Below are 24,308 nucleotides of genomic sequence, written 5' to 3'. Positions count from 1 at the left end.
ACATAAGCACAACGAAAAACTTCTTCAGGATAGGTTCTGCATTACAATATTCTAATTGCAATGTAAATACATTCATTTCAAGTAATTTTAAGTCAAGACTGGAAGCAGTATCTGGAGGTCACCTAGAGCCAGTTGCTCATGACCGTGTTCAGATGGCTTTTGAGTATCTCTGAGGACAGACTCAGTAACAGTGCATGGCAACGCCTACAGAAAAAGAGAGCGGTTCCTGATGTTCAGATGGAGCCTCCTATGTTTCAGTTTATGCCCACTGCCTCTGGTCCTGTAACTAGGCACTGACTGAAGAATCTTTGTCTACTTTACACCTTCCCTTCAGATATTTAAATACTTTAGTAACACTTCCCACAGCACCTTCTCTTCTCCAGGCTGAGCAGCTGTAAGCCTCTCCTCATAGAAGAGAAGTTTCCATCCCTTCATTATTTTCATGGCCCTTTACTGGGCCCTCTCCAGAATGTCACAGTGTCTCTGGTAGCCCAGAACTGGACTCAGGTGTGGCCTCACCAGTGCTGTGTAGGAGGGAATAATCATCACTCAGCCTGCTGGCAATACTTTTTCTGAACCAGACCAGGAACCACTCACCTTCTTCACAGCAAGGACTTGATGCTGGCACGTCTCTGACTTTGTGCCCACCAGGACCCCCAGTGCCTTTTCTGCCAAGCTGCTTTCCAGGTGGGTGGCCCTCAGCAGATATTGGTGCAGGGGGTTGTTCCTCCCCAGCACCAGGACTTCATACTTCTCCTGTATGAAACTTGTGTAGTTCCTGTCAGGTCACTTCTCTCTGGAAGGCAGTATGATCCTCCAGCTTTACTTCCAGCTCTGTAGAATCAGCAAACTTGCTGAGGAGACACTGCCCCATCCCCCAGGTCAGTAATGAAGCTGTTGAACAGGACTGGACCCAGCTATGACCCTGGGAGTACAGCACTAATTACTGGTCTCCAATCAGACTTTGCTCTGCACCACCACTCTCTGGGCTTACAATTTTCAGTTTTCAGTCCACCTATCTTCTCATCCAGTCCATACATTACAGCTTTTCTAGGAGGAGCTTGTGGGTCAAAAGGCTGGACCAAGATGACTAAGTAAAAATTATGTTTCTGTAAAATTTTATCTTGTGACATTTCTGCTCAAATTGACTTATTGTTGAAAACTTTTGTATTACAGTGTTGTTTTACATTGACATACTGCACTTGAAACCATAACCTTTTTGAAACACGTACCTCTTCTCAACAGTGCTAAATACTGATTTTCTCTACTATTAGAAACAAAGGGAACAAGATCCTACACACAAATTCTCTGTTAATACTTGATAAAGGCTGCCTGCTGATGTATGTTCACATACGAGAATTTCTGAAGTATGAATCACAGAAAAATCTGAAGTCAGTTTCTGAAACCAACACAAATACTGTTTATTTGTGGGATGCCATTTTACAACACCATGAAAAGACCTAAAAAAAAAAATTCAACTGGATTAACTCATGTTAGGTGGCATAACAGTATTTTCATCATATTGTGAGTCACAGAAGTTTAGCACTCCTTATTTATGTAATATCCAAATAACTAAGACATAAAGCATTCACAGTTACAGGTTAACTGCTGTTCCTGCAACAGCAGTGTCAATAGGTGCTATTTTGACACGTACATATGCAAACACACATAGTGGGGGAGCGGGTGAGGAATTAAAAGACAAACAAAAAGCTGAATTTTGGTCTCATTTATAGAAAACAAACTATTCAGTTTGTGGGTGGATTCTATATACTTTTAGAACAATATGAAAAGACAAAATATAAGGCCTAGAAAGAGGTATGTTAGCAGCTATAAATGACACCAGGGCACAAGCTAACCTTTAAAACTGCCTATATAAATTCCAAGAGTATCAAACAATTTGTTAGACGTGTGACTAAGGGTCAACAGACATCTGGAAAAACCTTAACACAAGTGAAGTCCATTTCTTGTCCTCCAAAATAGTAACTTGGGAACATTAATGAAGTAGCAATAAGCTGTAACTAATTTTGATTGTGAGAGCATATTCCTGATTAAATAAAACACACATGTTTCTGGTAAAACGGGAGAAGTCTCTACAGAATCAGAAATGGCTACACAAAGATAATCCAAGTATTTATTGTAGCTTAAAGACAACCTTAAAGAGGCTTTATCTGAAAACTTAAGTACATAAATTGTTTCAGTAATTTTTATGTTCTTCAACTTGCTTTCCTTAGAAAAGATTAAAAGTGAAGAAACAACAGTGATAGAGAAGTATATTAATACTTTAAACACTTAGTATCACTTTGCTTTAGAAGGAAATTTAATTCATGGACTGTTCTGATTAATAGTCTTAACAGAATCATTTACGTTGAAAAGACCCTGAGATTTAGGTTGAAAAAATTACTGAGTCCAAAGAGCTCCAAATGTTTGTCATCTATCAAAGAACATCAACTGCTATAGTCTCTGGACACTGTTTTCCTTTCACTAACTATCTTTCCAATTTACATCTCCCAAATACCAAAAATGAACTGTACATTGATCATAAAGTTTCTGCTAAAAGCTCAGTAACAGTACACCAGAAACATTAGCACAAGACCCATGACACTTTTTCAGGAATGACCTCTCAGTGTCTTGTCCCAGAAAACATCATATTTTGTACATTACTTTTCATAAGGGTTGGTGGAGGAGCCCACAATCAAACAACAACAAAAAAATCTACGTCAGCTATTTGATGGCATAACAAACAAAAAAAGCAAATGCTACATTTGTACTAATACTAGATTAACTGACTAGGTAAGCTAAGTTTCCACACCTATTAAAAGTTTCTCCAATATACAGGAGCAGGAAATGTTAGGATCTTCTTCTTATCAGCATATATAGCAAAACCAGCAGGATGGATAGCACAGGGAAGCTCATCAAACAACACAAGTCCAATTTAGTCCATTTGTTCACTATAAATGTCAGTAAAGCTGTCTCTACTAGCTGCCATTGAATCTGTGGTTTACTTTATGAAGATGCACGTTTATAAACCTGCTGATGGCTACAGAGTCATACTGTTTCAAATGGAAGAAAAAATTTGCAGCATCTGATTCATTTCCAATCACTCCCAATTAGTTTTACCCAAATTAAAAACCCCATTTGTTTGCTTATACAGCACAAGTACTTTCTGAGGCTTCTTTCCCTGTTTCTTTGCTTTTAACTAAATTTTTTATTCTGATAAACATTTGCAAAACTGCCAACACCTGGCTGAACCGATTTCTGTCAACCCTGTTATATGAAAGCTATACCTGTAACAGTAATAGATTAAAAGTGTCTTTGGCTCTTGCTTCCATTAGTGGAAGCTCAGTTATTTGTGACATACAAACCTTTTTTATAAACTTGTATTTGCTGCAGGATTCACACCAATTTGTGCTGAACAGTTTCCTAGAGGCAACAGCTAGCTTAGTGTTTTAAGAACAATTACACTTCTTTCACTTAAAATCTTCGCAATCACTATTTGGCCTAATGTTAAAAGTTATATTGCTTCTAAGTTCATTCTTTGAAGAACCAAACCAGCAGCTCCACTGGTATTTAATTACAGTAATACTATTGTAATATACACATTTACATCCGAAGTCTTAATAAAAGGTGTGTTTTCTTAAGAGGCTTATTGTAAACATTAAATACCACACTCTACTCAATTAATTTCTTGTGCAAACTGGCATCAAACATGGAATTAAGGTGATGTGCATTAGTACATGAGAAAGCACTGTGTATGTTTTACCACTACTAATTTTAAAAAGCACTATTTAGAATTACAGAAATCCAAATGTAGCTATTTCACAGGAAAGGTAGTATTTTCTTCTTAGCATCATGAAATTCTAGGTTTTGTATATGCATGTATATTGTATATTTATGTATATACAAATATACACAGACACACAGTTTTTGTCTTTGGCAGCTGAGCTTGAAAAACAAAAACCAAGAACAATAACAAACAGATCTGAACACAAGTGACCACCTGTAGCACCACAATTACAACCTCCTGGCCCAGAGCAGCAAACCAATGTGCTTTTGCTAAACTAGGCTTAATCCCGAAAGGAGTCAAGTCAATGCCAATTGTTCCTGACATGATGGCAAGGACAGAACCTTCAGCACAGAAGAAAATTTCACTTTCAACATAAAATGCTTTCATCCTGTTTCTCTGGATCACATTCTAGGGAAATAACAAGACTGCCATACCTTTTAAAATATTTCTACAGAAAATTTGTTGTTCCAAAACACCCATTGGCCCTTTGTTGCTAAATGCTCCATGAATTGATAACATTTTAATAAACCCTTACGGTTCAAAGTTTAATAGCACCGGATACTTTAAGGACCTATTTATAATTATCAACACTAACATTACTTAATATAGAAGGGTAAGGCAAAGACAACATGACAAAATTACAGAACTTAAACATTATGCCATTCACTCATTTTCCCCCAAAGTAATCACTAGAACCATCCCATACAAATAAAGAGATGAGTGAAACAGGCAGTGGTCCCTACTAAAAAGTACTGTCATTTAATGCTGGTGCCTTACATGCCCATTGCCTGCAATGGACATTCTGCCAGGAAACTTTAATCCCCAACAGGAATGAAAATGTTTTATTTTGACTATTCAACATCATATTTTTTCCGATATCGTATTTGTAAGTACTTAGAAACGCGAAGCTGGAGGCCCTTGGAAAGACTAGCGTTACAAACAAAAAAATCCCCAAAATTTTATTATGTCTGTTGTAGGGGTTAGCATACTTTGTTCCCCAAACCACTAATTTCAGCTAGAACTTTCAATGTCATTGGGTCACTAGATCACAACATAGACCAAACACTCTTGGTACACCAAAAATTAAAAGAAGTATGCCAAAGGCAATTTACAAAAGTCTAAAACCCATTTTTAAAAGGTACTTTAATTTGTTCATTTGTACCTGTAATGACTACTGCAGTTTTAACATTAGAAAGTCAGTACTTTTTCCTTCGAATGGAAAACATCTGTGGCATGTACAACTATTACAGTGTTTAAATATTTATAAGTATATATATTTTTTAAGACACCAATGTTTCATTCCTATAAAGCATTAGGTCAGGTTTGGCGAATTCTGGTGCAAGAAATCACAGCATGTCTTCTCTTCTCAGAAATTGGCATCTCAAATAGTAATATTGAAACTAGTTCTTCACATAACTATGTCCAAAAAGTCTGAAATGCTACATTTAAGACCAAAAGAAAAACAAAATACTTAAAGTTCCAACAGACATGTAGGTGATGATTAGAAATATGCCACAAAATTATTTTTACAATACATTTCTGCAGAAATAATTCCTAGGTGAAGCCTTTTTTTATACACATATACAAAATTTAGACAGCAATATACACATAATCACAGTGAAGACTCTGGCAAGTTCACCAATTCATAGTGTAAATACAAAATGCAAAGCAGCCTTCAAAGAGAACAATGCTAAACAGCAAGCATAGCTAGCTTGTTAAATAGCAAACATCAAAAGTTCCCTGCCAAAGGGATGCAGTGCAAGAAAAGCAGCATGCACTTTGATACAAATAGCAGTTTATGGCTAATGGTTGACATAACTGTGGTAACAGTGACTCTTGAGTGGCTGTGCATAGTTAAACTCCTATGTCATCTGTTTTCCTTTATACCATTCCACAAACTCATCCAACAATACTGGCCCTGCAGAGAGATCAAATAACTGTATTTTACAAAATTTTGTAAAAGGACGCCGAATGATTAAGCTCAGAAAATTAAGTTATTTTAGAACATCAACATATGGTAATACTTACAGGCTCCATCTTCATCATAGTTACTGAGGTCAAGGTTAATTGTTCTGCTGAATTCAAGAACGTTACACCATTGGTCCTTATTGATAACTTTGTACTTTGATTGCTGCTTGAGGCAAGAAATAGAAATTACTGAAATGTATTTTCAACTGCATCAAACTCAGATTTTCTTACAGCAAATTTAAACTGTGATGCATTATTGTTTTAAACTGTATGTGCAATCTAAAACTAAAAAGGATTAAACCAGCAAATATTTAAACTGGTGTTGAATCATGCCCCTGATTAAGACATCTTTTACAGGGCATACAGCAATAAAATAAAGTCCACAAGCAAATAAATAACATTCTGTAGTTTGTTCTTCATTGCACAAATCTTAACAGCACAGGAATTTAGAAAAAAGGAAGAAAGGAAAGATCACCAGCTGCATGTGCTGCTTCAGTGGTTACTCTTTCCTAAATCAGAACACAGCATTCTTAGCTGTTCATTCTACCTCAAGTTAAAAGTATTAGAGAAGACAGATTAAAAAATCCCATCATTCCGTTTTCAATTCCATACCTCTAGAAACTGATGAAATACTGGAAAAAGGGACCATGCTTTTCCTAAAAGAAGGCCCAACATACACTTGGCAGTATTGATATCTAGGCTGCGCTGGTCCTTTTCCTGCATGAAAAGGTCAAAAAGGAAAACAGAGCATGAATTCCACATTTTTCATTTCCCTCACAGCTCACCCATGGACAAAATAAATCAACAAATATATAACAGTAGTATATAGCAGTATTTAACAGTGGTTTTTAATACAACACAACTTGCCGGTAAAATTTCCTTCCTTATAGGTAAGTGTTATACAGAGATGTTGCTCTCTATAGATGTTCCCAATAAAACATCACCACTATGGCAGATGAGGCATAAGGTCATTTCTGCCTTCTGATCTCCCTAGCAAGCAATAGCCCCAGACCCCCAGCCATGCTTGCACGAACCCTCTGCACAGGCACGCCTCTCAACAGCAGTGCTGTACCCACTCCCTGCCCTGCCATTACAACTACCTGGACTGCCAACAGACTCTCAGTGCTACTTTACACCTCCTTCACTACACGAGAGCGAGCCAAGGGAGGATCCTTGTTCTGTTGTTCTAACTGGTTACATGAAATTCACATTAAATTATCAAATGAGCAGACAGAATATAATATACTAGCACATTGAGACTCCTCTCCGGACTGCCCAGTTTAAGTTTAATGTAATAACAGTATATTTAAGCTTAAGGGCTGACTTTTTTTTGTTTCTGCTAAGTAAAAGCAGCATCTGTACCCAGCAGGTTAGTTAATCAGTGGCAAATATTTAGTAACATAACCTCTGCACATCTCAAAGTAACACGTATGCGTATGATTCCATTTTGTTAAGTAGTTTATTCACCTACATTTGTTATCACAAATTTAAACCAATTTTGCTGAGAGATGAGACATAAACCCCCACACTTTTATGCCTTGGCTGGAGCACCGAGCTACGAATTCACGTTAATGAAATCACAAAAAATACACTTCAGTCTTAGCTAATATAGACCTTGTTCTCCATATGGATTCATGACAGCAGACTGCAAAGTCTAAATTAAGAAAAGACAGGGCATCACAGAATCATGGAATGGGTAAGTGAAAGGGACCACAGTGGGTCATCAGGTCCAGCCCCCCACCTAAAGCAGGGTCACACTAGAGCACAGGGCACAGGACTGCACCCAACTGGTTCTTGAGTATCTCCTGTGAGGGAGACTCCATGACCTCTCTGGGCACTCTGCTCCAGTGTGTGTGGTCACCTGCACAGAAAAGTTCTTCCCCATATTCAGGTAGAACTTCCTGTGTATGACTTTCTGCTCATTCCTCTTGTCCTATTGTGGCACCACTGAGAAGATCCTGGCTCCATTCTCTGACACCCTCCCTGCTCCTATCCTTTAGCCAACCTCATTGCCCTCCACTGGACCTGCTCCAGGAGCTCCGTGCCTCTCTTGTCCTGAGGAGCCCAGAGCTGGACACAGCACTCCTGATGTGGCCCCACCAGGGCTGAGTAGAGGGGCAGGATCATCTCCCTCAGCCTGCTGGCAATGCTCTTCCTAATGCACCCCAGGACACCATCGGCCTTCTCATCCACATGGGCACATTGCTGGCTCATGGACAGCTTGTTGTCCACCAGAACATATCCCAAACAGGGATATTCTGGATGCAGAGAGTGTCTAACAGATCACTGCAAGAAAGCTAGCAGCCCACAACAAAGGGAATAGAGCCCTATGACTTACCTGTACAAATGCAGTTCTGTGTGTTACAGAATGCACATCTTTATTAAAAACCAAGCTCAAAATGTAACTGAATTGTCTTCCATCACATAGGAAGGATGTGACAGAGCAAAATCCCAGCTCTCAGTCAACAGCTGAATGCCCTAGTCACAAGGTTATGTTCATCTCATTCTAAATATTCCTCAATTCTAAAATTGTGTAGACAGAATTTAATGCAGATTTGTTTTGAAAGTGCGGAACCAGCAATTCTGAAAACATGAGAAACTGTTTTGCATTCTGGTACTAAATCCAAGATGGATTTAGAGAAAAAAAGTAAATTCCATGATGAACAAAGCTTTTCAATAAGTAATAAAGATGAAAAAGAAAGCTGCAAAGGCATTTTTGTACTAATATGATATAAATCTTTCACTTATTTCCAACCTCAAAAAGTTCCAAAAACTAATTCTCTTTCCAAAGCCCATCCACACTTCTGTCACAAATACATCTAAGCAGAAATAATGCTTCTGTCAGAATACATTTTATTTTACCTACTGTTTATACTCTAAATTCTTCCCACATACTCAAGTATTAATGAAATCGGGCTCTGTTGCCTTTACTTTGGCCACACTGGTTTTTCATGCCTTATATTGTTACATTTCTACATTCTCTCTCTCTGGCTACTGATCAGAACAAATTTCTACCCACCTCCAATCGCCTAATGGCACATCTGCCATGACAGATGATGCAACTGCATTCATAGCATACATTCTAGACACTTACATTTCTTGGACACAGTTGAAGGAATTTATTAACAAACTCTGTTTTATCTGAGTATTTGTTTTATACTAGGCAGTCTTCCTGAGATTTTTCCCCCTAATATTTCACATTAGAGATCTATTTAAGCCATATAATACACTCATCTGTACGTTCTCAAATTTGGCAAAAACAAGGACAAACATGGATTGCGGAATGTATTTGTGCTTAAAATCAACATATGGTGTTTTAAATTATTTCTTTAAATCTATGCTGACTGAAATAGTGCATGCCACATGAAACCTTGATGACACATTTTTATTCACAAACTAACTTTAAATGCCAAATCAACAGACTCTTTCAAAAATATTTCTCTTAAAACTTAGGAAGTTTAGACAAGTGGGTTTTTGCCATAGAGCGCTTCCCTGAAAGAATTATCCTTAAGATAGAAATTATACAATCTCCTGAAAGTGACACCATCAGCTTTTTTCTATCAATCACATAAATGACACTGAAAAAAATTATGTCCAGTTTAATATGGCATCTATAAATATATCTGCCTTTATTCTTTTCTATTCTTACTGGATGCCATTCTTCTGTAAACTTTCCACAAGTCTGTAGTATCAAAAGTTCAAAAATCGTATTAGCCAAATATTCCCCAGTTTCTATGTCAATGACTTGAAGTTCTGTAATCTGCAGGGGCTTCTTGTCACAAATGAAGTCACAGCACTTGTGTCTCAATGTTTAAATCCTTTTTTGAGATGACTGTTTGTCACACCAGTTTGGTACCTCTTCAAAAGAACACACACACTATCCACCTTTTAAGTATCCGCACTTACTTTTGACAGGCCATCAACCTGCTCCAGCAGGTTTGCTCTTATCCCAACTATTTCATCAGAATCTTGAACTTCTTAGGCAATGCCTTTGCATTTTACATTGAGCAAAACCGGCAGAATAAAGCTTCATACAGCAAAGAAGGAATTAAGAGGTTGATATTTCTCTTTTCCTCTCATACTAACAAATACCATGCATTTTTTTATATTCAGCTGCAAGTTTCCTCGTTTAAAAGTGAATTACCAGAAATCTGAATGCTGAGATGAAGAAAGCACTCAGGTACCAAAAATCTGAGTTGCTAATGAGAGACTATCAGAACTGCTATCAATTCAATTTCTTCTTACTTTTCTCATTTTCTCAGGCTACTTTTTTTGGTGCAAGTTTCCTTAGTATTTTTAGTTCTCTTGCATTGGAATCTAAGGTTCAGTTTTAGCTTTTTATGTTAAATCTTCTATACATTCCACCACATTAGCAAAATGGATGTCTAAATTCTATTTCAAAATGTTATTTCAGAAAATAAAGTTCTCTTATTACTCTCTCCAGGTACAAATACTCTTATGTATAGGTTCCATTCATTAAAGCATATTTTACAGCAGGAAGACTGATTTCAGAGTATTCTTTAATAAATACTGAAAACATCATTAAAGCCATTCCAACAATCTTGTGAATCAGTATTTATGTAATTTTTACCAGCGATTGAAATGTGTGAAGTGCCTTCCTGTTTTAAATATATTTATGCTCATAAAATTCAGAGTAAGAAAAACCACAGCAATTAAAGTATGGGGAACTCAGTGCTAAAGCTCCAACATACAACAGAATGGAGCCTAAATGATTTCCCTGAAGTCATAAAATAGCTTGAAGCAGAGACATAACATGCCACTAAACCACAAAGTATTACACATCCTATATACTTTTCCAGTTTTGACATCTTGCATACACTGTTTTAGAACACAAATGGTACCACTTGTTAGAAGCAATCTTGACTGGCACCTTCAGAGAAACAAACTTAGAAGAATGGTCGTTCAATTATTATTTATGACAATAAAGTTTTTAATTTCAAATGCACAATACTTACCCGTGCAAAGTCAAAGGCATATCTATAAATAAGTTTAAAATTAGTAGGCTCATTTAATAAAGATCTCAAGTAATCCAGAGAATTCCTCAATTTTTCTGTAGTATCACACCTACAAAACAAGCACCAAGTAAGTTTAGAGTCTGCATTCTTATTGAGATGTCTGATGTTCCAGGAAAGAATCTCTAACATGTATCCCCATTAACCCGTTCAAAACACATCACTCTGTACAGAGGCATGTTTCTGATTTTGAGTATGTCTGCATAAAAGGCATTATTAAACCCCTAATGTGAAACAAATTTAGATAAAGTATCAAAGCCTTACTCTGGGACTGACTGGCTTGGTAAAAAATGCACTCTCCAGCATACAAAACTAAGAGCTTGTCCATGCATGACAAACACAGTTTTAGTAATTCTCTTCTGGAAAGTAAGTTAAAACAGTTCATTCTTTCTCCAACTCTCTATGAAACATGATTATTCAACTTTATCTATGTTAATTTTGCCATAAGATTAGGCTCTTAACTGGAGAAAGCAACTCTTAGAAAGAACAATGCCGAGTTACAGAAAGAGTTTGTATTGTTTAGTGTTTTAAATAACTCACAACATACCAGTATCTAAAAGATATGTGCAATCCAACAACAAAGATAGGTGTCCTTGGGGACAAAATGTCAAATATCATGATATTTCTCTTCTACTGAGACTGCAGACTTTTTAATCCAACTGTATTTAAATGTGCAACATCAGGTTTCAAGTTGTTGTTACGTGACCATACCATCAAAAATCAGGCCAAAAACTTGTGACTCCTTCTCCATGGCAGAGCTCTTTGCTTTAGGTGTTATGAGTCAAAACAGTAAAGTGTGTTTTTTCTGAAAAGCTGTGCTTGCTGTAACAAACTTAAGAGAATTTTCCAGGCACTTACTGTAGTGATGTCATTCCTTTTAACCACTCTTGTAATGTAAAGTAGCCCATGTTTTGTGCATCCAACTTCCATGCTAGCACAAGCATAACTACCTGTTTTAAAGAGAGAAAAAAAAAATGGAGACTGAGAATTTAACAAGAAGATCCATGAGTTTTACAAATAACCACTGTTTAGTGGGCTACAAATGCTTTTACTTGTGTGAGTGGAAAGTTCAGAACTGAACTGAAAATAGGCTACACCATTTTAGAAGTTAAAAAAGCCCGGTAAGTGAGAAACCTATACACAATCCAAACAAAGAGAAGGCAACAGTGCAAATATATAGAGTGAACATCTACCCAAGTTATCGGTCATCTTTTCTGTGCAAAAGCTACAGAAAAGGTTTCCCAAAGTAACTACAAAATTTCAGTATCAGTTTGACTAGTTATACTTGACATTTGTTAAACTCTCATCTCAATGAACATCACCTGCATCCCAAGAAATTTTATTATTTGAAAGCTAATAATGATCCCACAATTCAAGCAGATAAGTAAATCTAGATGAACTAACATTAATACACAAACATCGAAACATAGGCTGATACATAAATACTTCAGTTTTGCCCAAAAGGAAAGAGTCCTTTTCACATCTCACACAGAAGACCAGACCAAAAAATGAATTTAGATAAAGCAATATTGTAAGATTATTATCTTATTCATCAACTTAAGAAAGCACTTTTGACAAATATATGAAAGAAAAACTTGCAGGTTAACTGACCCTGCCAACCTGGAGAAAAAAAACAATCAAGTCATTTAAATTTGCAACTCGGCCATTGACTAGCTAAGGTTAGTGCAGCTCTGTACAACTTAAAATGCAAAATCAAAATACTTGCTTATGCAACCAAGTGTCTGCATAAACCTCAACATTTATTGTTCTCCTAAACTCTGAAATTAGTAAATTACATCTCATTTTCCAGTACATCTTTCAAAGCCACAGTTCTCATTTACTGATATGCTCCATGAATTCTGCAAAAGACAGGACTTTCAAATGCTTTTAAAGAACAAAACTTAGGCAATAGGAAAAAGCCTGCAAAATGCACAATTGCTTTTTAGATTTTACTTCTTTATATATATATATAAATATACACACTTCTCATACAGAATATGCACCTGTAAATACACTTATATTTGTTTTTTGAAATGGTATAATGGTTGTGCCTCCACTGCCCATAATATTTGAAATCTCTTTGTCCTAGAAAACCCTAGGAAACACTATTTGTTTGTTAGTTGATATATTAAATCTTGCCTCATTGTTTCAGAAAAGACAATCATCAGCTTTTTTTTTTCTTCTTTTCTTTTTTTAGATCTCTCTTTTTCTGGGGAGACTGAAGATTGGTGGCATTAAAGTGAAAGAGAACGGGCAGCAGTGAAAGTAGGGGTAGCAGTGAAGACAAATCGAGGCTTTACAGGTTGACAGTTTGGGATTTCAAATAATGGCAAGTTGCTCCCAAATGTGTTTCAAAACCTCCCTGGTTTATATTTCTTGGGTTTTTTTTATTCTTGGTGGAAAAGCAAGAACTGTAATACTAGCTCATGCACACCACAGCAGATAAGGCTTTTATAAAATGGATTCTGAACTTACATTTTCTGGTTCGACTCCAATGTCTTCACAAAATTTCTCCATACCTTCTGGCCCTACAATGTCATCTGTGCCTGCAAACAAAACGTATTTTACTGACCTCTAAAAATTAAAATAGCTCGTCCTTTACGTACAAAGAAGTACAATCACGCAGTGCAACCTTTCATACAGACATGAAATAAATATTTTCACAATTACTAACAGTAATACAGAATACACTTAAATATTTATCTCACCTTTGAAAACAGAAAAACTGTAAAACAACTTTTCATCCCTCCCAATCTTTCTACTTGCTTACTGATATAATCTTGGAAGTGTAAATTAGTAGGAGTTTTAATAATGTACTTAAGACCAACAGAGCACTCACGTAATATTGCCACTGAAATGAGTGGACGACAGCCAGTAAAACACATTCCCTGGTTGGACTCTCTACTGTTATCACAAGATCAAATCATATAAAAACGTGATGTACAGCTCCACAGGATATAAGACATTCTCATTCCCAGTATCTCATTCCTCATTGTCTCATATACTATCTTTTATATAATGCTATTTTGCTTATTCATATTGCTACACCATGGCCACACATTATTTGACTAATAGTAACTACAATGGGAAGGAAATAATGAATTGCAGTTATTTCTTTGCCTACTTAAAAGGAAAAAAATATTCAAAATATAAATGCTATTAAAATGTACTACTAATAAAACGGTCTATCTGTAACTTCTATAATACTACTGAAAAAATATACAGGCATTAAGAACTGTACTGTGCTATTCTATTTTTAAATACATTTTAACTATTTGAACTATTTTGTTAGAATTATTTGACTTATGTTTAAAAGGGGTCATTTGGAAAAAAAAATACAGGCCTAAATGCCTACTTTCCTCCAATATAAAGATGACATATGCAAGTAAAACAGAATTTATAAAGGGAAGATCAATCTGTATTTTATTATTAGGTGATCTATTCTAAATAACAGGTTTAATGTCTTTTCCCATCTTCTCATAACAGCCTCTCTGTTCTCAGAGTTTACACAACACCCTTTAAAAAGACTCATTCTGTAATGCAAAAACACACCAAGGGAGGGAAAAAAATTCAAATACAGTATCAACTGTCTGTGTACATAAAGAAGACTTATGAAGCAAGAACACAAGAGATTATTCCTTGAAAATTCAATTTTTAGAATGTTACTCAATACTGTAAACAGAATCGTACTCTCCACTTTTCTGTGTTTTATCTTGGTGTGTGCATCCAGTGGAAACCCCAAAGTTCTTTCACAAACAGCCTTCCTTTCATCCTTTCTTTCCATGAAAGTCTTGACAAAAATGAGTCATGCCTGTTGCTAGAGTAAAAAAATAAATCAAGCTGGTCAGAAAGGCAGACAATCTAACAGGTTAGATTTGGCTTGAATTTGTCTGAATCTCCTCTCACAGACTGCCACAGACAAGTGAGACCTCAAAGTATTTCATTTCATTTATATAATTTTATTAGGAGAAAAAAAAAAGTTTATTACATCAAATTAAGTCACTCTTCATTATGTTTAAAAAGTAGACAGAACAAGCTGTTAGACATGTTATCCAAGACAGCACCAGAAAACTGCAAGATGACATTAAACATCTATTTCATTTCTTTTTGGTCTTTACAGTCATGAGATCATTTTGCCCCATACATCAAATTCTTCCTTTCAGAAAACACGTGCAGGGAAACAAATACTATAACCAACTTCACTAATAAAGGATCATCTTCTGTGACCACAGACCACAATTAACATTCCTAGAAGTACTGCCTGAAGAAAGTTCTCATACACAAGGGCAAAAATAAATAATACAGGCTACCTTCTCTAGACCTTGTGACAGAAAACTATCTGATAAAACTAGTATGGGATATTTGAATCCATTCACTTCTAACTTCTAAACCCTAAGCACCAGATTCAGCAGGAACAAAAGCAGTGTGACTACCTCCCTCTCCCGATGAGTTTTTTTAATTGAAAAGACACCACTTCTGAGTCTAATTCTGTACTATGCAGCACTAACATGGCAGATGACAGAGGTAGTAACATTTTCAACAGAAGTACAACTTTAAATGTAGATTTGAATAGTATACATGGTCCAAAACATTTCACATTGTACACCTTCTGTACTCTTTTTATAGGATATAGACGAAGACAAAACTGAACCTTGAACTCTTCGACCTCACATTGCATAAGATAAAGGAAAGTTTCTCTAATACTTTTACAAAAAATCCTTTACATTCAGTCTTCTGAAAGCTCGGTTAATGCAATTTTCATATTCCAATACAAATTCAATTGTTACTGGCAGGAAATCTGCGTTTTGCACTTACCTGCATATTCATAGAACCATTCTAAGCATCTCTTACTTGAAAAGACTTCTTCTTCCTCTGCTTTTATTCTAGCTGAATCATATTTTCTATACATACTTAGAAAAAAGAAAAAGAAACAAGTAATTAATTCATCAATATTTTTTAAAGGCAATCTTTTAGTCAACAGCCACTCATAGCAGAAACATTATTCCTTTCAGTTTACTCAACATTCTGTCCTCATATCCAGGTCATTTGCAACACTGCTTAAGAACCACTGAAGCTAAATACTTTGCTCACTCTGTCATACTTCCACTGATTTTTATTCATTACCCATGTAAAGGGCCTTCCCTTAAAACAAATCCAGTTTAGCTCAAATTCAACCCCAAATTGTTCTGTGCAAGTTCAGAGTAAGGCCCTGCCTTACACCACCAGTTACCACAGTCAATCCAGCTGTGGGTCTAAGGCCAGAGTAATTCCATGTCACAGTAAATACAGTAAGCACCTTTAGGTGCACCCCTACTTTGTGCACATTGAATTATTAACTAAAGAAAACTGCAAATACTCCTTTTGCCGCCTTGAAAAGATTCTAGAAGGCATAAAGGCCAAAAGAGACAAACCCTACGCTTATATTATTCTGAAGCCACTAAGTTGGTAGCACAAAAGAACCACAGAAAAAAGGTTAGAAGCCCTCACCGACAGTAACTCAAGGAACATTATTCATCATGGAGTAAAGAACCATCTGAAAAGCTGGCCCCCTTCCACAGAGACTACCAGCATGGTAATATTCTTCTCCTTCAACAAGAAGCGTAAGGAATTTTAACTACTCTACGGAAACAAATTCAGTATCTGAAACACCTAAAGCACAGAAAACATGACAGAATTTGAAGGGTTACTCCCCCAGTTTGACCTGAAACAGGGACAATATCATTTGTGCCTGTTAGAGGAAAGAGACTCAGCAGTCCAAGTAGTTATCCACTGCTGCATATGCATTCTCTGATCCATTTCCACCACTCTTCAGTAGCTTGGGCTCATAAAGGCTGAAAAGAGCAACAAATAAATGGTTTAGTCTAGAGGAGGTAGCCAAGAACAGCTCTGTAAGTGTTCCAAGCATGCAGAGCTTCCTCCCACAATGTCAAATCCTGCTGGGGGAAGACAATGAAGCAGCTAACTGGTTCAAGGATAATTTTTAAGCCATTTGAATAATGAAATTAATTGGAGCTGATTTCATCACTGTTTCGTTCTTCTAGAAAGACATGTAAAAGACACCTAAGATTTATGAGCTCACTGATCCCACTAGTCTCACCTAGCTCAACTATCAGCTGTGAGGAACTGTAGCTAGAAGTTAATGGCACACAGATCATTCTGACAGGAATTCAAAGAAATATTTCATGTTTACTGTCATAGTTCCTTTAAAGCAGCTAGCCTTTAGAAAAGTAATACTAGTCAGAACAAAATGATAAATTGCTAACTGGAAGACAAATACAAATGAGGGTCTTAAGAACGTTCTTATGAAAAATTGATACTGTACTGAAACAAACTGATCTGCAACAAACTGGAACACTGCATAGGAACGTCAGCCATGTGTGTTTCAAACACATATTCATATACTCACAATTTTAAGTTTGGGGGTTTTTCATTTTGGCAACACTATTATTTGAATTACCTATTTTGCATAAGCTTTACTGAAGTTGCAAAGGAAAAGGCTGTCAGCATTGCTCAGTAAGTAAAGAGCTAATCCAGAAGGTATAAGTCTGAGTTGGAATAACTTTTTCTTAAATAAATCTGATAACATTTTCATACTTGCAGAATGAACTGTGATTATGAAAGACTGTCCAATAAGTTTTAAGCTATTCTGAATTCAGAGCAATCAAGACAAAGAAAAGAGGCATTCTGCCACTTTGGCAAAAGTCTTAATTATTCAGTATCCCCTTTTTTGTCACAAACAAACGTGACAAACACCAAGTAGAATACCAAGTTGGAAACTGTAGCAGGAGCTAGTCAACATCTTTATTCTATTCTCTTTATTCAAGAAGTCTGCTGGAACTGAGGATATGGCAAAGCTAATGAGGTTCACAAAGAAAGATATTTATCACAAGACTCAATGCTTTTTCTTACAAAGAGATGATAACCAATTGCCTTGCCCTGCTTGTTCATGTAAATCATCAACATGTTAAGCTGTCAGTATGTGAACAGTGCATTTAAGAAGGAACTCTCAAGAAACAGACTTATTGACAGAGCTGTAAGTCATTCAGGTATTTCAGGAAAAAAAAAAGGTTTCCTGCATCTACAAATGGAAGAGCTAAATACTGCAGCCTGAAACAAAATATCAGTGACAGCAGTATGTGTAACAGGAATGGTGAGCAAGAATAGAAAAAGCAGCCATTTTTATACATTCTCTGCATATGCACATAGCAGAAGAATTTCAGACAACTGATATCAGATTAAAAGTCACTTATGTTTAAGTGACTTAAGAATTAATTATTAATACTAATCATTAAGTCCGTGTGCCCCACATACAGCCAAATAACTCCAATGAAAATGCTCTCACCTCAAACTTATGACTGTTCAAAAAGCTCAATACCTGACCACTGGAGATTGATTTTTGAGAAACCAGAACTGATTACAGATATTCCAGCTTGTGCCAGTTCACCAATTCAGAAAATAAAGTCAAAAGGGATATAATCTTGAACTATTCCACTCTCTGCTACAAGTTAATTAGTCAGACATGAATTAACAGTGCAGGTGACATGACATCACATTTATAATGAAAACAGACTGTCCATGGCCAGAATTAGTGATCTCATGTATAAAGACAAACCCTTTCTCTCCCTGCTTACGTCAAACATTAAATGAGTTTCTCACCCTAGCCTAGCCAAGCCAGCTATTTCTACTAGCAAGAGACTCCTTATCTTTGAAGCACCTAGTGAAGCAAGATGAGTGGGAAGATGTAAACAAGTAAGTAGACAAGTACCTGAGATTACTCAGCCTAGGACAACTTGGTTCAATCTGGTGGCACAGAGTAAGGGTATTTTCAAGAATTACATCCACTGAACCATGATTAATATGTATTTGATTATCTCAAGAACCATATTTGCAGAGGAGAAAAATGCAAACTTCCAGACACATCTGGCATTCATTTTATATCTTGCAGTATTCCTCGTCTGTGTGGAATTTCTCAGTATATACTGCAAGATGACGTGCCTGGTCTTTGTTCTAATGACAGCATCTCTTGCTATGCAGAAAAAAACACTGCCAGAGTGCACAGGGTAGGTTTCTGAATACATTGGGAGTACCAAACATCCACTGAACAGATCTGAGTTTCAAACAGCAAGTCTCCCATGGCTCACAACTTCCTCAATATGACCAGCACCAGTACTTTCAAACAGATGCACAACCATCATGCCAACCAAGTCCTGCTTGGTAATTTGCTTCTATATTGATGGTCTGTAAGAGGAAACTGCAGTGTCAGTCACACCAGAGATGTGAAAGAATGCACTGCTCAAAAAAATAAAGGGTGGGGTAGGGGGGACAAGGCACAGGGGCAAAGTAAAAAACTCAAAAATATGCCTTCCATAATGGAAGAGTAAATTAATATCATTAATATATCTGATATTTTTGCTACCAGAATTTGCACACTGTCAAGGAATGTTGGCACTGAGACAGGACTGCTAAAGGGCATTTTCTCCATCATCAGTTAGAAAGGTACATGCATAATTTTAACCCGGAGTGTCTGCTATACCTGTCACTACCAGACAATACCACACTCAGAACCTTTGTTTTTAGAATTACCCTTCCATTTCTGAATCATGACATGATATCCATCAGGAACCGGAAGAAAAAAAAGTATTATCTACAGGCATAAGTATGTATCTGCCTCTCAGATGAAACACACATGAAGGTACTGTAACTCAGAAAAATCTTCACTTGAAAAATAGTATTTTTTTAGTTTAGCATGACACTATTAGGACAGTGACAGCAATATACAATTTATTCGTAACAACTATTCCAGTAAGGAGCATTTAGGTTTTTCTTTTTTTATTATCCCTGTCTAACAGCCATTTTGTCAGCTAGAGACAGGGAAGAATGTGGGACAGGGCAGGGCAAAAGCAACATGAGATAACATGTCTAGATTTTGTAAAAGTGATTTCAGTTACTTAACCACATCAAAATGTAGTAATTTTCTCAGAGATGCTTGCACCTCCATCATGACTTAAGAGCTGACTCATAACATCTGTGTTTAAACTTATATCTGAAATATCCATGTGAGCTAGGGAATTGTAACATACCAGAAAAAAAGGTAAGACAATGTAAATATAACCGGAACTTCTATAGGCAAACATCAACAAAAAAAATTAAAATGGAGTGTCTAGGCATGTCATGCTTCTCTGAATACATGGTCACCCACATCTTTTCCAAATTATTTTCTCCTCCTCCTAACTGATTTGGTGGGAAAGCAGAAGCATGAAAATTCCACCCAGCTATCATGAGATGACTAGGCAAGTCATTCTAAGAGTTGCTGGCTGCTGCCAGCAAAAAGAACAAGGTAAGGGCAATTCTCTTCAACCCACTGCAGTCTTCAAAGCTGGGTTAGCTACTGCCCTGAGCATGTTTCACAGGTACTGGAGGTGGCTAAAGCTCCACCTACAGCCCCTCCCACTGAAGCAACTGCAGGCTGTGTAATTCCAGAACACTTAAACCAAGATCAGTGAAAACATGGAGCTTGGGTGGCACAAAACTTTCTCTTCATGGTGGAAGCTGGTAATAATCCATTGAGGAGGAAAAAGAAAAGAAAAGGGCATGGGAAAAAAAGCTACATTTTATTATGGTAAGTCAAAAGTTAACCTCATGAAGATTTACAGCCTGTTTATTTCAGATGGTCAGTGCTTACTGAATGAAGACATCAAGAAATTTACCAACACAAGCTTTGTTTCTAACCAACCAGAACTTAGTCAAAATCTTCACTGAATTTTGTTTGAGTTTTGAACTGAGTAACTAAGTGCTTCCAGATTATTTATATTTCAAAACGTGCTGATTTTTGATTGAAGATGTCCCATAGTACTTCCATTAATTAATTTAAAATTTTGGCTCAGAATTCTCTTCAATTCAGCACAATGAAAATATTTTAATAAAGCCTTATCTATTCACTCACAATCATTATTTTAGCCATAGTTTCATTAAAACTATAGTAGAAACAGAAGGGTGGGAGAAGAGATGTGTTGTAATTTGCAAGATATGACAAAAACAGTTTAAAGCAACCCTTGGGACCAACTTACTTGACTATTAAGTTTTATGAATGAATGTACCTTATGTCTCCCTGTTTAAAGACTTACAGTCATTTCTAAACTGTTAAATGCTTGGAACTTTATCAGGCTTACTTAATGAGCATATGTAACAACACACATGCTGATAGTCACATGTCCAGTTTAAGGGAAGTGCACTGAAGAGCTATGAAAAAAGGAAAAATTATGCTTGTGTGTACCTGAAAATCCGTACTTCAGGGGAAAAGATCTACATATCTATGACAGCTGGGAACACAGGCACTTTGCATGGGGCACAACCAAACCAGTTAGTAAGCAACAAGAGAATAAAAACCAAACCTACCCTCAATACCAAAGGTTTTGAAAACATTGAAAATTAGTACATCCCGTGTTAATGACACTGTTTTCAAAAATTACATTTTTCCACTATAGAGTATGGAGATTATTATCCAATAAAGAAAATCTGTTTTTCATGTTAGTAGGCCCTTTTGTGGTTCATACACACACAAGGGCAAATTGATTGAAAACATTTATCTAATTGTTTGAAAACATAAATTTCAGGGAAGCAGATAAGTATTCCTAGTTTTCATCCTCCTAAGCTGACAACACCCATTACTGCAAGACATTTGCCCTCAATGTCATTCCAAAATAAGGAGTAGAATTATTTTTTAAATGACACTGTCAACATATAAGACATTATATTACACAGCTCATTTTTCCTAATTTGGCTAGATATTGTGCAACAGATAAGCAGCATAAGACAATTACCCAGTGAGGACTATCATTTTACCTAGCAAGCATCTTTACATGAATCTTGCTTTACCTTTCTCAAGATGCTTAACACAGTGATGGAAGAACAACATACAGGAAATGTAATTTTAACTCCAATTTGAGAATACTCTATACTGTGACAGTAGTTTTAAGTACAATAAAGTCAAGACTGTGACACTGAGATGAAAATACAAACTACGTCTTCAAGTCATTATGTTCAGGTTAGCATGTGCTCAACTCTTTACTTCCAACAGCTATTCTTTAAGGCAAGATAAATCTTACTGTTATCTATAAAACACTGAGTTCTTTTTATCATACATCATCATATGGTAGAAAAATTCCCTCCCACTGAAACACTGCATTCATGCATGGTTCGTGGTGATGCTATGAAGACTAATTAAGAGAATTCAAGTTCTTATTATGTAAGGGTGGAATACTAATGAACGTCTGGAGTCTTCCATAATCAGCCTATGCACTAGATCAGCATTTCCAAATAATTTCACCACAACTAGGTTTGTCCCTACAAATGTTTTTCCTCAATTGCCTGTGCATTCCACTAATGCTTCTGAGATGACGCTGTATTCCTAACAGCCTGGAATTAAGGGTATAAGACAATTTCTTAGGACTCTTTAAGTCATAAACTTAAACAATCTTCTCTTTCAGCATAGAGACCTACTGAAATATTACTGTAATATTTGAAGAGATCATAGGAATGAATCAAAAATAGTGAAGACTGAAAATATCACCTAAAAAACCACTCCATTACAGATTTTAAAAAATACATTTTTTAATGTGCAAACCAGGAGAAATCATCAACATTCAGTCTCAGCTGCAGTAACACCATTAATGATGACATCCCTTGAAAATCCTTGGACTACTACCCAATATTGTCACACTGAAAACAGCAGACTTGCAATCACTGAATTTGTTAATGTTCACCCTATAAATATGCCAGTGTAACTGAGAAACAGACAAAAAATTATGTCATTTCATTAAGCATTTGAGGTGACAAATCACTTCTGTTAGGAAATACAGTCTCTTCTGGAGAGGACTGTGTAGGTTTTCAGACACTGACTGCCTTTCTTCACTTCATCCAGAATCCACACAGACTAATGTTCTGTGAAGGCTTATCCTGAGTTACTAGAATGCAACTTCTAGGAAGTCTGTCTCTAAACCAGAAGCTGAGAACTGTGCCTAGGAGCCCCTTATTCTATAAACTGGCATTCCACTATCCACACTGGTTTTACTTTTACTATCTAGCATTCCCTGCACACAGTGTAAGAAGAACTGGCTTTACAAACTAGGTATGCTACAGCACACTGCTGTAGAGTTTCCTGATTTCAGACTGATTTCTGCTCGACTAAGTGAGATGTCTGATCCAAAAACCAAACTTGACAGGTATCAACTCCACTTGACAAAACAAGCACGGAAGTAGGAGACAGTTTTTTGACTAACCTGTTCACAGAAGATTACAGGGGTAAAAATCCTTCCTTGAAAGAAAATACAGCTTCAAGACCGGGCTGACTATCCAGCACATAATTTCATATTGCCAGTCATGCTGAAATAATAAACTGTTTTCTTGAAGACCAAAACAAAAGAAATACTCTAGGAAGCAGAGAAAGCTAAAAAACCTTTACAGGAAGTCAGTCAGATAAAAATTGGAACCACAACAGAGGATATTACCCCATGGTTCATGACTAACATCTAGTTTCTCCTCCAATTCTAAAAGCAGGCTGAGGTCTTCCTTTCAATAAAGGATTACATGGCAGTCAAATGAAGACTAGATCAAATAGTAATAAACTGAGAGGCAGATATAAAAAGAATCCTTCAAATTACATTTTTCACAAGCTTTAAAAACAACTATCTAGTATTCATATAGCAAAAAATCAGGGGTTTATAATTTTCTTATGTAATTACACAAATCAGTATTTCTTACATACAGGCAAGCTTACTTTTTAGGGGGTTGCTTTTTTCTATCATCAGTGTCTTGGCTAAGGTAGGTAAAATTCAGTTTTATGAACCTCTATATATTCTAGAAATGGTCCATCCTCATATTGCTTCCACACTGTATGCCTATCCTTTGAATAAGCTGTAATGTCCCCTATCAACTATTCAGCTTTTATATTTCATTATTTCTCAAAAGCAACAAAAAATATTAAGAATATGAATTGCATTTTTGTTCTAGTTAGGGTTACAAAGCAATGAAAGATTTCAACCTCTTTCTTCTGCATCAACAGATCATTTAATAAATTCCAGTGCAGTTACAGTTGTGCAACCCTATTAAACACAATGGAGTTATAGGGGCATGACCAGAGGCTTAATTTGGCTACCAGTATTTTTCTTACTCATGCTAGAGTATAAAAAGGAAAGTACCCAGCCTGATTTCAGGCTGACAGTTAGGAGAAAAATGCCTCTTTTAACCCCCCTGAAGGTACTTGCTATGGAAGCATGTGTTCTGGGACACCAGTAATACAAGAATATAATAGAGCCCAAATTCTACTGATTGATGCAGTGCCAAGCAAACTTTCTAGCTGAATAAGCCACTTACCAACAACACAACAGTCCTGCATCTATCATGCAGGAGTGTACAGTTCTATACTGCCTCAAGTTCTGAATTTAGCCCACATAAATATTCTTGCACACAAGGAGTACACTCAATGGTTTCTGAATGAGTCACTTAACACACATACTGCAAATACA

General features: G+C 36.4%; 1 protein-coding gene across 6 annotated transcripts in view; it reads right to left on the bottom strand.

Annotated features, from left to right (window-relative positions):
- Positions 1 to 4,908: 4,908 nt before the first annotated feature.
- The window catches only part of DCUN1D4 (defective in cullin neddylation 1 domain containing 4), a 38,125-nt gene continuing 18,725 nt past the window's right edge, over positions 4,909 to 24,308 (bottom strand). For all 6 annotated transcript variants that reach the window (XM_040064066.2, XM_040064070.2, XM_040064063.2 and 3 more), the window contains 7 exons: positions 15,601 to 15,695; positions 13,261 to 13,331; positions 11,644 to 11,735; positions 10,729 to 10,837; positions 6,365 to 6,469; positions 5,813 to 5,915; positions 4,909 to 5,702 (listed from right to left, as the gene is read on the bottom strand). In XM_040064066.2, the coding sequence (XP_039920000.1) occupies positions 5,647 to 5,702; positions 5,813 to 5,915; positions 6,365 to 6,469; positions 10,729 to 10,837; positions 11,644 to 11,735; positions 13,261 to 13,331; positions 15,601 to 15,695 (631 nt within the window). In that variant the 3' untranslated portion in view covers positions 4,909 to 5,646. The remainder of the gene's footprint in view (positions 5,703 to 5,812; positions 5,916 to 6,364; positions 6,470 to 10,728; positions 10,838 to 11,643; positions 11,736 to 13,260; positions 13,332 to 15,600; positions 15,696 to 24,308) is intronic.

Source organism: Hirundo rustica, chromosome 5 (genome assembly GCF_015227805.2).
Source record: "Hirundo rustica isolate bHirRus1 chromosome 5, bHirRus1.pri.v3, whole genome shotgun sequence".
In the NCBI taxonomy this organism is placed as follows: Eukaryota; Metazoa; Chordata; class Aves; order Passeriformes; family Hirundinidae; genus Hirundo; species Hirundo rustica.
Note: the sequence above shows the minus strand (reverse complement) of the source record. Positions and strands in the feature narration are given on the sequence as shown.